The sequence below is a fragment of the Balaenoptera musculus genome, chromosome 14, assembly GCF_009873245.2.
Source record: "Balaenoptera musculus isolate JJ_BM4_2016_0621 chromosome 14, mBalMus1.pri.v3, whole genome shotgun sequence".
Taxonomy (NCBI): Eukaryota; Metazoa; Chordata; class Mammalia; order Artiodactyla; family Balaenopteridae; genus Balaenoptera; species Balaenoptera musculus.
Window position 1 is genome coordinate 89,928,750 of NC_045798.1, and position 16,440 is coordinate 89,945,189.

Genomic DNA, 16,440 nt, shown 5'->3' on the forward strand with positions numbered 1-16,440 from the left:
CAACCAGCCCCTACCCTTAGGTGGGGCCCTACTGAAAGTGTTTGCAGGAACTGAGGACAAGAGACCAGATATTATCCCATTGTTCTTATCACTCAGGAAATTCCAAGGGTTTTGGGAGATGTGATCCAGGCACTGTGGATGAAGACCAAATATATATTTCTCCTATAAATCACAATACGCAAAGGTAAAACTTCAATGGTGATAGCCAAACGAAAAAAAAATGGAGTAAGAAAAAATATGAGAAAATAAACAGAGAACCGGATCTCAATATATCCCCAAAGGGAAAAAAGATAAGGGAGAAAAGATATCCAAAGAAAAATTGGAAGGTTAAATATAAATGTACTGGACCTGGACTTTCCAACTAAAAGATGGAGATTGTCAGAATGAATTATAAAAGTCTAGCTAGATGCCATTTATAAGAGAATACCTACACTTAAGGTGTAAAAAGTCTAAAAGTAAAAGTGAAGTATATACCAGACAAGCAGACAGTCATATTACTTCAAGCAAAAAACATTTTAATAGATAAGCATTATTCAGGATACAGAGGGCTCTACATAACAAAAAGTTTCAATTCCTCAAGGATATAAAAATTTTTAACATGTATGCCTTAATAACAACCTTTGCCCCCAACCCATTTGTGTATGTATGCGTACAATTGTGTGTGTGTGTGTGTACACACAAAAAAATTTAAAAAACTACAGAGAGAATTTGGTAAATCCACTATCATAGTGAGAGATTTCAACGTATGTCTCTCAATCATTGCTTGGTCAATCAGGAAAAAACATGGGAAATTTTAATAACACATTCAACAAGCTTAACTTATTGAGTAGATATAGACTCCTTATTCAAATAAGGAAAGATGACACATTCTTTTGAAGTACATATTAACCATATACCGGAATTATGTTAACTGCATTAAATTTCAAAGAAGTAGTATCATTCAGATTATGTTATCTAACCATAATGCAATTAACTTAGAAGTCAACAATAAAAAGATGGAGAAAAATTCCCATGCTTTGGACATTTTCAAATATACTTCTAAATAACCCATTTGTCAAATAAAAAGATCATAATGGATATAAATGAATAATTGAATGACTGGTAAAGAAAAAACTACATATCCAGACTAGTGAGATGAAGCAAGAGTGATACGCAATAGCACACAAATGGCATTGAAGTTTTACTTAAAAAGAAGACAGGCTAAAATTAATGCTTTAAACATCCAATTTAAGATGCTGGAAATAAGAATGAATCCAAATAAATTGACAAAATTCCTAGAAAATGCAATTTCCGAAATGACTCAAGATGAAATAGAAGGTGTGAATAGACCTATAACTAGGATAGAAATTGAATCATCAGGGTAAAATCTTCCCACAAGGAAATAGCAAGACCAAAAGGTTATAAAGGCTAGTTACACCAAACTTTCAAGAAACAGATCATTCCACACTTACAAAAAATCTTTCAGAAATAGAACTAGAAACAGAAAAGAAAAGCTCCCCAACTCATCTCATGACACCTACTGGCCTTGATATCAAGTTAAATAAGGATAATATAGAAGAGGAAACATATGGACTATTCTCACTCATAAACATGGATGTAAAAATATTAAGTAAAATATTAGCTAACTAAATCTAATGACTGAATTGGGTTTATTCCAGGAGTGCATAATTTTAGTTACATAAACAGAATTCATATATCTGTATGTTTGCATATGTGTATATGTACATGTATGCATATATATTATAATTTTAACAAAAGAGAAAGCCATATGATCACCTCAAAAGATGCAGAAAACATTTGATAATATTTTTAAATAGTCATAAGAATCTTTTAAGAGACTATAAATAGACTGAAGTTTCTTTTACCTGATCATGAATATACAAAAACGCTCATCACACATCTTTCCTAATGGGGAAATGTTGGAAACATTCCCCTTAAAATGTGGAATAAAACAAGGATACCACAATAACTGATCCTGTTCATCACTGCAGTATAGGGATAAACTAGCACATTAAGACAAGAAAAGAAATAAAGCTATAAAACTTGGAAAGGAAGTAATAAAACAATTATTTGTAAATGATATGAACTCCTACATTGAAAACTCTGAAGAATCTACTGATATACTATTTAAAATAAAAGAACTTATTAAAGTAAATGGGCATAAGATCAGTTCACAAAAATCTACTGCATTTTTATATACCACCAACAGTCAATTAGAAAATGTCAATTTTTTAGAAGTATCATGTATCAACAAAAGTATCAACAACAAAAAATAAAGTAACTAGGAATAAATCTAACCAAAAATGTGCAAGTCCTATATGCAGAAAATTATAAAACCTTATTGGAAGATTTTAAAAGGGGCCTAAATAACTGGAGTGATATACTGTTTGTGGATGGGAAGATTCAAATCACAAAGGTGTCACTTCTCCCCAAACTGAATTATAGATTCCATATAGTTCTGAACAAAACTCTTAACAGGTTTTATCAATAAACTTGACACATTAATTCAACAATTTATGAAACAAAGGCCAAGAATAGCCACAAAACTTCTAAAGAAACTTCTAAATAAGTAAACTACTGTGGGGCAGTTGCCCTCCCAAATGTCATGCCTTATTATGAAGCTACAGCAATTAAGACGATACAAGAACAACCCAGAATAGAAAGTCCAAAATAAGCTCATACCTTTATAGAGACTTACTCTGTATCAGAGACAGCACCACAGCTCAGTGAGAACAAGGTAAGCTTTTCAGTATATAGTGCTGGGATAATGGGTTACCCGTATGGGAAAGATATCAGGTCCCTGCCTTACAACATTTACAAAACTTCCATTTCTTATTATTTAAAGACTTAGCTGTGAAAGGCAAACTTTTACAAATTTTAGGAGTAAAAAAGGAAGCTATCTTTATAACCTCAGGTTAGGGAATGAATTCTTAAAATTAAGGACTTCTGTTCTCAAAAGATCATGAAAAAGACAAGCCAAAAATTGGTAAATGATATGAGTAACATATAAACAGTAGAGGATCTGTATTCAGAAACCATAAGGAACTACCACCACTCAACAAGAAAAAGACAAACAACCCAATAGAAAGGTGAGCAACAAACTTGAATAGACATTTTGCAGAAAACAAAAAAGGTAAATTTTAAAAAATAGGAAGATACTAAGCCAAAAGGCTATCAGAAGAGTGCAAATTAAAATCACAACTTAATTTTAACACAGATTTTCATTTAGATCGGCAAAGATAAAGAAGTCTGATAATACCAAGTTGTTGAGAATGTGGTGAAAATATAAACTGAGACAACCATTTTTGCATTATCTCATAAATCTGAACATTTGCATATCCTAATTCAGCAGTTCCACACTTACGCACATATCCTCAGATTTTAACTCATTACACCAAGAAACACGCAGAAGTATGTTCACTGTAGCAATTTTCAGAATATCAAAACGTGAAAACAATCCAAATGTCCATTCACAAGATGATAGATAAATACATCCTGGTATATTCACACAATGAGCTATTATACAGAAGTCTCAATATATAAACTATACCCATATAAAATAATATGAATAAAATTCGGATTCATAGTGATGAATGAAAAAGCCATTCAGATTTTAGAACATGATGCATTTTTATAAACCTCAAAGAAAAGTTTGACTAAACAGTATCTTTGTGCATACACATATACAAATGCAGCAAAACACCATACAAAAGGAGAAAGACAAACACGAAGCTGAGGATGGCAGATACCTCTGGTGGGGAATCAAGGGGATAAGATGGGACGGTGAGGAGTGCATAGGTAGCTGTAACAATATTGGTCATGTTCTAGATTTTAGATTGGCGGATACGTTCATTTTAGGGTTACATAGTCTTTGGTATGTACATAATTTACATAATTTTTAAATGGGGGGAGAGAAGAACAAAGGGAGAGAGAGAGAGCCAACTAAAGACCGTGACAGGTCTACCTCAGAGATAGTACGGGTTTGGTTCCAGACCATTGCAGTAAAGTGAATGTTGCAAGCCTCACAAATTTTTGGTTTCCCAATGCAAATAAAAGTTATGTTTATATTATACTGTAGTCCATTAAGTGTGCAATAGCATTATGTCTAAAAATAAGTGTACATACCTTGACTTAAAAATACTTTATTGTTAAAAAATTGCTAACCATCCTCTGAGCCTTCAATGAGCCGTAATCTTTTTGCTGGTGCAGGGTCTTGCCTGGATGTTGACGGCTGCTGACTGATCAGGTCAGTGGCGGCTGAAGGCTGGGGTTGGTGTGGCAAGTTCTTAAAATACGACAGCAGTGAAGTTTGCCACATCAATGGACTCTTCCTTTCATGAACGATTTCTCTGTAGCACGCAATGCTGTTTGAAAGCATTTTACCCACAGTAGAACTTCGTTCAAAATTGGAGTCAATCCTCTCAAATCCTGCCGCGGCTTTATCAACTAAGTTTATGTAATATTCTAAGTCCTTTGTTGTCATTTCAACAATCTTCATAGCATCTTCACCAGTAGATTCTGTCTCAAGAAACCATTTTCTTTGCTCATCCATAAGAAGCAACTCCTCATCTGTTAAAGTTTTATCATGAGATTGCAGCAATTCAGTCACATCTTCAGGCTCCACTTCTAATTCTAGTTCTCTTGCTATTTCCACCACATCTGCAGTTACTTCCTCCACTGAAGTCTTGAGTCCCTCAAAGTCATCTATGAGGGCTGGTATCAACTTCTTCCAAACTCCTGTTAATGTTGATGTTTGGACCTCTTCCCATGAATCACGAATGTTCTTAATGGCATCTAGAATAGTGAATCCTTTCCAGAAGGTTTTCAATTTACTTTGCCCAGATCCATCAGAAGAATCACTATCTATGGCAGCTATAGCCTTACGAAATGTGTTTCTTAAATAATACGACTTGAAAGTTGAAATTACTCCTTGATCCATGGGCTGCAGAATGGACGTTGTGTTAGAAGGCATGAAAACAACATTAATCTCACTGTACATCTCCATGAGAGCTCTTGGGTGACCAGGTGCATTGTCAATAAGCAGTAGTATTTTGAAAGGAATCTTTTTTTCTGAGCAGTAGGTCTCAACAGTGGGCTTAAAATATTCAGTAAACCATGTTGTAAACAGGTGTGCTGTCATCCAGGCTTTGTGGTTCCATTTATAGAGCACAGGCAGTGTAGATTTAGCATAATTTTTAAGGGCTCTAGGATTTTCAGAGTGGTAAATGAGCATTGGCTTCAACTTCAAGTCACCAGCTGCATTAGCTCCTAACAAGAGAGTCAGCCTGTCCTTTGAAGCTTTGAAGCCAAGCATTGACTTCTCCTCTCTGGCTATGAAGGTCCTAGATGGCATCTTCTTCCAATATAAGGCTGTTTCATCAACATTGAAAATCTGTTGTGTAGTGTAGCCGCCTTCCTTAATTATCTGAGCTAGATCTGGATAACCTGCTGCAGCTTCTACATCAGCACCTGCTGCTTCACCTTGCACTTTTACATTATGGAGACGGCTTCTTTCCTTAAACCTCATGAACCAACCCCTGCTAGCTTCAAACTTCTCTTCTGCAGCTTCCGCACCTCTCTCAGCCTTCATAGAGTTGAAGAGCGTTAGGGCTTTGCTCCGGATTAGGCTTTGGCTTAAGGGGATGCTGTGGCTGGTCTGATCTTCTATCCAGACCACTAAGACTTTCTCCATATCAGCAATGAGGCTGTTTCGCTTCCTGATCATTCGTGTGTTCACTGGAGTAGCGCTGCTAACTTCCTTCAGGAACTTGTCCTTTGCGTTCACAACTTGGCTAACTGTTTGGCGCAAGAGGCCTAGCTTTCGGCCTATCTCAGCTTTCGACAGGCCCTCCTCACTAAGCTTAATCATTTCTAACTTTTGATTTAAAGTGAGAGACGTGCGACTCTTCCTTTCACTTGAACACGTAGAGGCCATCGTAGGGTTAATAATTTGCCTATTTTCAATATTGTTGCGTCTTAGGGGATAGGGAGGCCCGAGGAGAGGTACTGAGACACGGAACGCACGTCGGTGGAGCAGTCAGAACGCACACAACATTTATCAGTTAAGTTCCCTGCCTTACCTGGGCGCGGCTGTCAGCGCCCCAACACTACAACAGTAACACCAAAGGCCATCAATCACAGATCAGCGTAACCAGTAACGACGGAAAGGTTTGCGAGAATTACCACAGTGTGACACTCAGACAGGAAGTGAGCAAAGGCTGCTGCAAAAATTGGTGCCGACAGACTTGCTCCATGCAGGGTTGCCACAGACCTTCAATTGGTAAAAAACGCAGTATCTGTGAAGCGGAAAAAAGCAAAGTGCTGCAAAATCATGCACGTACTACTGCTGTCTGCCTTCCTTAAATTACGTCAGCTTTTGTTTCATGCACCTGGGGGCTCTGCCGTTGGGACAGGTACTTATGTTCAAACCCCACCAGAGAAAGTGCAGCTCTTCAGAAATCCTATCAAGAAAGACCTTGAAGGCCCCCGCCGACGACCACTCCCACTCCTCCCGAACAGGCTCGGCTTGTCTCCACAGTGGCTCCCGGTCCCTGCGCACAGTGCACCTGGCCTCCCCAGGCGGGCACGACGGCGAGGCGGCTCCGACAGTGCGGGAAGGGACAGACCCCGACAAGACGCCAAAACACGCACCCCAGGGGGACGAGTGGAACCCAGAGCCCACCAAGCTCCAACCCCAGACTGCGCACAGCATGCTGGGACCGCAGTCCACGACTCCCGCGAGGCACGTCGGGATTCCAAACGCCTGACTGGGATTCATGGGACAGCGGCGCGCTGCACGCTGGGCCTCGTAGTCCCACGACGGACGACCGGCCTCAGCACGTGATGGGAGGAGTTGTGGGACGTCAGCCCCTGTTGCATGCCGGGACCAAAAGCGCCTGATGGGGTTTCTGGGACTCTGGCCTCGCAGTCCTAAGACACCAGCCAGCCCTCAGCGCATAGAGGGCTGTGGGAACAGAGTGTTGCATGCCGGGACTTGTAGTTCTCATAACGCCGGACCTCAGCCGGTGACGGGGGCTGCAGGACAGAGACCCTCGTTGCACGCCGGGATTCACGGCGCCTTACGGGGATTCGTGATACAGAGGGGCGCGTTGCACGCCGGGACTCAGAGTCCCACGAAGTGCAGCCTCAGCGCCTGACGGGGCTTCTGGGTCGGCAGCCCCGCGTTGCATGCCGACCCGCAGCCCCAGATGCCGGCGCTTACGGGGTGGATGGGGCGAAGGAACACTGTTCCCACCGGGCCCAGTCGCAGAAGCGTGGTCCTAGGACGCGCCCAGTTCCCATGGCCGGCGGAGGACCTCTCGGGCCCCGCATGGGCGTGTTTACACCCAGGCCCTCAGCGCCTGCGCGCACGCACGCGGTGGCACGTGACGTCGCACGCTGTCCCGGAAGTCGGCGCGGAACGGGCGGCTGGTGGAAGCCGGTGCCGAAGGGAGAATCGTAGCTCCGCTGCCGCCTCCGCTTGGGCCGGGGTCGCCCGGTTGCCCGCGATGGGCGCCGGGCTCTGAGCGCCCACCGCCGCTTTTCCACAGCGCCTCCGCCCGGCTGCGATGGAGGCACCGCCCGGCAGCCGCGTTCCCGCCGAGGGCGCCCAGCCGCCGGCCGTGGCCGAGGTGCGCTGCCCCGGCCCCGGACCGCTGCGCCTGCTCGAGTGGAGGGTGGCGGCTGGCGCGGCCGTACGCATCGGCTCTGTGCTGGCCGTGTGCGAGGCCGCCGCCTCCGCGCAGCCCACCGGGCCCGCCCCTACCCGCGCCGGCTCCGGGGGCTGCGTGCGCACGGAGCGCAGGCTGAGGTCGGAGCGCGCGGGCGTAGTGCGGGAGCTGTGCGCGCAGCCCGGCCAGGTGGTGGCCCCCGGGTGAGTGGAAAGGAGGGAAGGGGCTGAATTCTAGAGGGAGTTCTGGGCTTGGGCCGGGAGGGGGTCCTGGCCCGGCACTGGGTGGGAAAGGGTCTCCGGGGCTGCAGCTGAAGGCTGCGCTCCGGGAGAACTTTGTAAGTTAGAGCCCACAGCTGCGTGGCTGCCTGTTTTTCTAAGACTGGACGGCAGTCACTATTAGTGACTATACTAATCAGCGGCAGCTTTTTTTTTTTTGAAAACTCTCCGTCACCGAAATAGCACTCTTTGTAAAACAGTTGTGTTCTCTTTTTTCTCTTTCTGTAATAGGTGCCTCCCCCCAAGACTTAATGTTTGTAAATTAGGAAAACTAGGGAGTCATAGTGCATACAGAACGAATCAGGCGTACTCCATGCTTGTTGTCGCAGTGTCAGCTGTTGGGAGACGTGCACTTCTTTAGGTTCTAGTAAACCCTGCGAAACGTGGTTGTAAAACCTGGTGCAGTTGTGCATCTCAGCTCAGGAAGGGGGTGCGGCCTGGGCACAGGTAGGTCAGGGTGAGAAGTAGTAGTGCATCCTCCTGCCACAGGCTCTTGCTGTCGTATCTCTGTTTTAACCTAGTAAAGGGCTTTTTTTTTTTCTTTTTTGAAGTGTATGAACTTGTCAGTTTATATCTTCTCCCTAAGTTGACCAGTGTTGTGCACAAAGGCATGTGCACATGACTGGTGTGGTTGTTTTCATTGTCAGGAGCAGAAACCTGGGGCAGGTGAGCATTCCTGCCTCCTGCTTAGTGGCTGGTGTTCAGTTTTCCTGTGTGGGGACCCCAGTACACTGGGTGCTCAGTTCCCTTTCTGCCCACCCTGGCCCTCCCCGGGGGTTGGGGGGGCGTCGTCCCTGCTCCTCTCCCTGTGGCTCTAATTGCCCCTCTGGCTTTTGAGCATCTTCTACCTGGTCCACACAGCAGTGGGTGACCAGGATAGAGCTGGCCTCCCTCGCAATCCTGGGAGTCTCATCCCGCATCCGCTCCTCTCCTCTCCTCTCGTCTTTGGGGGGGAGCCAGGCCCTCAGTCTTCTGCCCAGGCGCCCGCGCCTGCCCACTGAGTGCATCCGCCACCACAGCTGTCTGCCTGGCCTCCTTTAGGAGAGAGGGGCTTGTTGTGCTGTGTGTGTGACACACTGTCAGCGTTACTTTGAAGTCAGGTCTTACCTGACCATTGCTTGGTCCGTAATGAGCCTGTAAACCTGCCAGCTAAACGATGGAGGTGCACCCTGATGCTGCCGTTTCACTGTGTAGAAAACCCCTGAGGGAAAGACCTCTTCTCCATGTGGTTCTGTTCCTCTGCATGGGAAAGGCCACCAAGGCCCAGACAGGCCGGTTTCTGGTCCCAGCAGTTAGTGAGACTCACGTGCCTGCGCGGATCAGGGCAGCCGGTCCCGCGATCAGAGTAACCCAGCGAGGTCATGTAACCAGCCGGCCAAGTAGCTGATAGAGTGGCAGGCTCCCAGCCGTGAGTAGTTTTCTTTCTGGTGTGTTTTTGGTGTTTCAAGTCTCGGGGTATCTTACTGCAGTGGTTCACCGTGGGGCTTTTTGAGGAGCTGGAGAGTGGTTGCATTTCTGCTGGAAGGCAGGTGTGTGGGCGAGGAAAGCACCAGCGCAGCGCCGGGCTCACCTGGCCGGAGTTGTCCTTGTCTCCATCTGCACTGTCCTCTCTCTGCAGGACTCATCCTGACCACGTCAGAGGTTGTTCTCAGGCAGTGAACAGTTGCAGGAACGTAGAAGTCCTGCCTCTGGGTGTAGTGGAAGTAGCCAGTAGATACTGTTGTGATCTGTAACGGGATTGCACGTTTTTGTAGTGCTTCATGCTGTCGGGGAGAGTGGGACCTATACTGACTGAGACAGAGGAAGGGGCTGAGGTCCCAGGAGGTTTTGACGCGCCAGCACTGTCCCTGCTGAGGCTTTGCCAGGGCTTCCTCTGCGCTGCTTTCTCCTTAGGCCACGTTTCATCCAGAGCGTCCCCCTGGGGGGAAGTAGATAGAATGAGTCTGTTTTCTGTCTGCATAATATATATGTGGATTGAAATTATTTTGATTTGAAAATTTTCTAACAGGGCACTGTCTGCCAGAGAGTAAATCTGTTAATTGTGGACCTGATGATGTCTTTCTCCCTCACCTGTCTGCTTTTTTTCAGTTCACTCGGGTACATTGATGTCTCCAAAGGAAAGGAAAATATATACGTAAAATAATCAGGAAACAAGTCTGGTGATGGATAGGGACCGACACGGGAGGAGGCTGTGTAGGGGTGCCTTTGCGTCTTCCATCGACATCCGGCCAGCTTTATCTGTGCCTGTCTGAACCTGCTGTTTTTATCAGGGTTGTCCAGTGCCGACGTTCGTAATTCCATTGTTTCCGCTTTATTTCTTGCTTCGTTTTCCTCTGTAAGAACAACTAATTTATCAGTGTGGATTCAGGGGTTCTTATTTTATTCAGTGGGTTATGGTCCATTCCGATTACTGGCCTTAATGCTCAAACTGTCCTGGATTTGGAAGCGGGCGCCCTTCCAGGTCCCGTTAACGTAGAGCATGGTCCTGTTTTCTGACACAGGCGGCTTCTGCTCTCCCATCCCCAGCCCTGGAGTCAGCCATTTCTCCAAGAAATCCTGCTTTCTTTTAGTGGAGAATGGCATTTAGAAACCACGATCTGGGTGCACAAAATAGTCTCTTTTCCTCCAATATTCTTCAGTACTCAGAGGTTTAGCACTTAGAAGAGATCCCTTAGCCCTCCTAACCTGTAAGACCTGCCCAGACCCAACACCTGACGGTGACCGCTCGAGGGGGCAGCGTGCTGGGGCCCAGCTCCCTGACACTGCTCTTTCTGATACGCCCTGTGCTCTCTGACCTTCCTATTGGAGCAGACACAAAAGCTCATGAGTACAAAAAAATCAGGAGAGTTTGATACTTGTCTACTTTGGGGAAAATAACTTGTTTAGGAATTGCATTTGATGATTATCCGATGGATTTTCTTCAGGGACAGACCAGGAAAGTTGACCTTTATGGGTGACTGGCCTGGCATTCTGCGGCTCGTCTCCTTGGCTGAAGCACTGTTTTTAGAGTTCACAGTGCATCAGTCCCTCGGCCGTGTGGAGGGTTAGGGTAGAACACGGCCCGCTCGGCGCCTTTCACCCGGCCTGGAGCAGTGTCTGCAAAGCTGGAGGGGAAAACAACTTGTGCTGAAAGGGACGTTGCTGCTGTGCTCCTATCTCATTCTCTTTCCCTCTCTCTTGGCATTTTATCTCTTTTGGGGGGAATTTTTTCAGCCCATGCAAAGATGCAGAAGTCAGCTGGGAAAGACCGTGTCGTACTCAGCTCTGACCCTGGAGGGCAGTTCTGAGTGATCTGGTAATTGACAGAAAATACAGTCGGCCCTCCATACCACAGGTTCCGCATTTGTGTATTCAGCCAAGCTTGGATCGAAACATTTGGGGGGGTGGGGGGGAAATTCAGAAAGTTCCAAAAAGCAAAACTTGAATTTGCCACATACTGGCAATTATTTACATAGCGTTGACATTGTGTTGGGTATCATAGGTAACTGAGAGGTGATTTAATGACACAGGAGGATGCATGTAGGTTATATGCAAATACTAGGCCATTTTATATAACGGACTTGCGCATCCGCGGATTCTGATACCTGCGGGGTCCTGGAACCAATCCCCTGCGGATACGGACGGGTGACTGTCAAGTCTGTTTCCCCTCCTTTTAATTTGGGCTGTTTCTGAGCTGCTGTACCCCGTAAGTTTCACTCCACCAGCTGTGCCTTCCAAGAGGAGCGGTGCGTGGAGGCCGAGCCCCCAGGTCATCGCTCCTGGGCCCGGGAGCCCTTGGGTCACTGGTGCTCGTGTGGCCTGCACGTTCTCACAGGGTAGCAGGTCAGCGGAGCCTGTAGCTAAAATGTAAGCAGCATCGGCGTTTTTAAACCTCCTGGGTTGGTGGACGAGCCACTTAGTGTTTCCCAAACACCTGCCGCCAGCGCCCCCGGGGGTGAGCGGCAGACTTCTCACCAGGTGCCGAAGGGCCCACGTGCACCACTGGCCCGTGAGCAGGTGTCTGAGATGCACCTTTGACCTTGAGCGGAGCGCCTCCGGTCCACTTGCTGGCTCCACCACACCGTCGCAGATGCTTCCGGGGCCCCGTTCTTCCCCTCGGGCGCAGGAGAGCAGGGCTGGCTGGGAAGGGTCCCCAGCGGGGAGGGGTCTCAGAAGGGGGGCGCCCCGTGTCAGCAGTGAACTCCCCCCAGAACCGACCGGGCAGGGAGGACCAGGTGCGGCCTGGCAGTGACCTCACCCCGGAACCCAGGGCATGGCCCGCGTGCGGCCGAGGTGCCGAGAGAGCTGGGGAAGCAGAGACCCCGACCAGGCAGCAGGCGGACGAGCCCTGGGGGTGCTGCTGGGTGAAGGGGTCGTGGGCGCCTCGTGGAGGGATTTGGGTGGACGTGGGGGGCTGAGGGGCCACACGTGGAGAAGGCCAGCCAGGGCAGGGCTCCCCTGGGTGCCGATCACCAGTGGCCGAGGCGGGCAGGACCTGGAGCGGGCGCCACCAGAAGGGCAAGGTCGAGGGAGGCGCCACGTGCGCTCAGGGCAGCGACCCGTCCGCTGCTCCGGTTTGTCTAGGGTCGGGGCGAGGGGGCAGTTTCGGGGAGAGGTTGAGACGGCGTCGAGGGTGGGAGAGGGGCCGGGCGGACGGGGCCAGGGCGGGGCCTGGTGTGCCCTCCCCGCCCAGCGCCGGGGTTGGGGTCGGGGGGGCGTCCTGGCCCAGGGCACCGAGTGGCTGGTCGTGATGACCACTGGGGCCAGAAGGGTGGGGAGGAAGGAGGCCCTGCTCGGAGGATGGGCGTCGCTTCCCGGGTTTCACCCCCATTTCGCAGCTCTGTCTGCCCATGAAAATCATCTGCAGTCCAGAGCCTTTAGGACAGAAACGGGTGAGGAGGGAGGAGTGCAGAGCCGTCCGCCCTCACGTGTGGGGCACCGACCAGAAGGCCGCTGGGCCTCAGAGAGGGTCTTTGCTTTGTGGGCAAACGCCCAGCAGGGCCTCCCTCACGACACTGGCACGGGGCCCAGGTGTTTCATCGTAAGTGAAAAAGCCCTTCATTTTATAGCCAGAGAAATGGCACCCCTGGAGAGTGATGTGAAGTTAAAGTTATGCAAGAGTCACCGGGAGAAGTGGTACCAGAATCCAGGTGCCTTGGTGCCCACTCAGATGCTCTTTCTAGAGGAGTTGGATAAAGCAAGAGATTTTAGTTCTTGCTAACTTGTGACCGTTTTCTCCCCCGATTCTAGGGCGGTTCTGGTGCAATTAGAAGGATGTAGCCACCCCGTCGTCATGAAGGGCCTGTGCGCCGAGTGTGGCCAAGACCTGACCCAGTAAGTTCTGGCAGCTCGAGTGGGACACCGTTCCCCCTGGAGCCCGAGGGCGGTGCGCGCCAGCGTGGAGGGACAGGACGCCTGAGGGGCTTGGGGTGGAGGATCCGTCTCCGCTGCCCTTCATCTGCCCGCATGTAGCACGAGTCAGTCCGCTTCCCCTCTGGTTTGATTTCTTTGAGCTCTGGAAGCGCTAAAGCATGTCTGCCGCCCACCCGGGGTGTGGTAGGAAACAGCTGGTGGGTTGGGATTTGCCTTCTCATCCCCGCTGAGTGAACCGCGCTTCCCCACTGGGACCGGCCATCCCTGGACCCAGCCGGCACTTCACAACCCCCAGGCCCCCATCTCGCAGCCTGCGCTAGTTTGCCACCACTGTTGAGCGGTTTCCCCCGTTTGTACGTGTAGAGCAGTGTGGACTGTTGTGTACTTTCGCGCTGTGGGCCTTTGTGTTTCAGTGGGACCATCTTTATTTCCAAAGGGAACTCTGTGAGTGTGACTCTTACTTAATTTTCTCCTCGGTTTTCCTGTCTGTTTCCAGACAGGGGGGAAGTTCCAGCACTAAGCCCGCAGGCCTCATCAGCTAAGGCCTGAGCTAAAACTTCCGCGTAAGCTGATGAGGGGCAGGCGTCACTTCAGCAGCCCCTTCTTGCTTCGCAGGCTGCAGAGTCAGAATGGGAGGCCGCAGGTGCCGCTGTCCACGGCCACCGTGTCAATGGTGCACAGCGTCCCCGAGCTAATGGTGAGCTCCGAGGTAAGTGCGCCCCTGGCAGGGGCAGCGTTTGGGAAGACGGTTCCTGAGAGCCGTGAGCGCATCTGTGGGCCGCGCTTAGCGTCAGGAGCGACAGGAGAAGACACCAGCTCTGTCGTCGTCGTCACTGTGTTCCCAGCGTGCCCGCGGTGGCCGGGTGGTTTATGTGGAGCATGCGGCCTGCCCGCGGGTGAGGGCTGCGCCGCTTCCGCTTCCTTCCCCACGCGATCCCGCCTGCAGGCAGCACCGCTCCTCTGGGCTCCGTTGGGTCGGGAGCTCTTCAGGGTGCTGCAGCCGGACCCTGGGCTTGGAGAGCTGCGGGGTGTGAGCAGGGGTGAGGGGAGGGCATCTCGAGGGCTCCTGCCCGGGGAACAGGGGGCCGAGCAGGAGCGGGGAGGTGTCAGATCTGGTCAGCGCTGGCTGCGTGGTCGTGGGGTGGAGGGAGAGGGCCCGGTGCTGTGCTTTCACGTGCAAAGACGTGCGAGTGCTGGAGAGATGTCTGGAAAGAAAAAGGTTGCTTTTTGTACATTGCCGTGTTGGTCAGAGGCCTCCTGACACCTGGGCCAGGCTCCACACGGTGGGGTGAGTGAGCGTCGCCAGGACAGGGCACTAGGCACAGCGCCCACCTCACGGGGCCCTGTAACCACTGGCTTCTTGTCTTATCGCAAGGCAGTCTCAGAGCTCTACGTTTCTGCAGGTAGTAGGTAAAAACCTTATTCAGTGTTATAATTTTATTAGGTGTGTGCTTTTAAATGATATATACCTATTTTGTTTTTCATGGGAGAGATAAAATGCCAGGTACATGATTCTGGTTTTCTGAATTGCTGAAATTTAAACAAATATAAATACATAAGTGTATGTTTAAGACAAAACAAGGAAGTTTGAGGATAAAAAGAGAAGAAAGCATCCCCCCCACCCCGTTGTTTCTGCTGTAAAGGAATAACTCTCGCCCTTTCTGCATAAACCGTTTTAGGAACAGACAGTGGAATTCCTCGGTAACTAGTCAGGAGCGCCTCGGCCGCCCCTCCGCCCCGCGCTCGGCTCACTGCTTGTCTCAGTTCTGCCGATCGCTTGCCCTGGTCGCTTGCCCTGATCGCTTGTCCTGCTGCTCCGGAGCCTTCAGCTGAGTCTGTACAGACACAGCCACTTTCTTCTCGGCCCCCGTTCACTGGTCCACCTATTTAATTAAAAGCACTCACAAGTCGGAGCGGCTTGAAGAGGGTCGGACCGCACAGGTCTGGCTCTGGGCACTGGGGTGCAGCCCCCAGGCCGCGAGGCTTGTGAGCGAGGCGGGCAAGGCGTGAGGGCGGCGAAGACCACCCTCAGATTCCTTTTCTGTTTTCTGATAAGACTGAGTTTTACTTTGGATCCACATGTACTTCCTTTGCCATCTCTCGTTTTCCTTTTTCACTAGCAAGCTGAACAGCTGGGAAGGGAAGACCAGCAGCGACTGCATCGCAACAGAAAACTAGTGCTCATGGTGGACTTGGACCAGACCTTGATCCACACAACGGAGCAGCTCTGCCAGCAGATGTCCAACAAGGTGAGCTCCTCCGGGGGGCGGGGGGCGGCTCACTCAGCGGCGGGTGCGGGCCGGTGCAGCTTTGTTACCAGCTTCGTCTGAAGGAGCGCGGGGTCTTGGCTCAGTGAGTGAGCAGGCGCGGGTCGCTCTGCCCCTGAAGCTCTCGGCCGCGGTGCGGAGGACGGCGACCAGCTGGTGAGCGCTGGCCTTGAGTCCCTCACCCACAGAACGCGTGTGTTTTTCAGCTACGTTAGTCTTTTGATGTCGTGGGCTCTTCTGTAAGATGCTCTCTGTGTGACATCCGCGGTTGGCAGGGGTCTCGGGGATTTCCTGCATCACGACCGCTGCACTCAGGCTGGGCGGGGCAGAGCTTGAGGGCATGGCTGCGGCAAGCACCACAGCGGCGAGCACCGCAGCCACTCGGGGCTCAATCCGCCTGCGAAGCCAGGCCTTTTCATTCCTTTCATAAGAGTTTGCTCGGTTACGCCACTCCCGTTCTCGGCCGATGTGGCAGGAGGGTGTCCTCGGGGCCGTGTGGACGGCGCTCAACTGCTGCTGGGGGATTCCCTGTGCCTCCGCCCGCACCTGCCCCCTGGTCAGGCCCCTCTGGACCCCCAGACGGCATCCGGGACGCATGGCAACCCCCGCCCCGCCCGCAGCTCCGGACCCACAGGACACCTGCTGGCGACAGCCCGAGAGGCACGTTGAATCCTTAACCTCGGAGATCCTGACTTGGGATTTTAAGGGTGTTTCTCTTGCAGCCTCTGGACGTTTTAGCTGTGGAGTGTGGTGGAAGGTGTTTTACAGTATTTCTCACTCTCAGGCCCTTTACCAGAATAGCCCATCACGAGGGGGTGACGAGTTTAGAGCCAGCGGAAAAATTAACGAGGCCTCAGGTCATTTCCTTCCTTC

The 16,440-nt window shown here is 50.0% G+C and overlaps 1 protein-coding gene across 8 annotated transcripts in view; it reads left to right on the forward strand.

The window, feature by feature from the left end:
* The first annotated feature begins 3,563 nt into the window (after positions 1–3,563).
* Positions 3,564–16,440, forward strand: part of CTDP1 (CTD phosphatase subunit 1) — a 50,230-nt gene continuing 37,353 nt past the window's right edge. For 2 of the 8 annotated variants that reach the window (XM_036822861.1, XM_036822865.1), the window contains exons 1-5: positions 3,564–7,873; positions 13,178–13,261; positions 13,916–14,009; positions 15,421–15,549; positions 16,129–16,227. In XM_036822861.1, coding sequence (XP_036678756.1) covers positions 7,569–7,873; positions 13,178–13,261; positions 13,916–14,009; positions 15,421–15,549; positions 16,129–16,227 — 711 coding nt within the window. In that variant the 5' untranslated portion in view covers positions 3,564–7,568. The remainder of the gene's footprint in view (positions 7,874–13,177; positions 13,262–13,915; positions 14,010–15,420; positions 15,550–16,128; positions 16,228–16,440) is intronic. The other 6 variants (XM_036822858.1, XM_036822860.1, XM_036822862.1 and 3 more) reach the window with 5 other exon arrangements.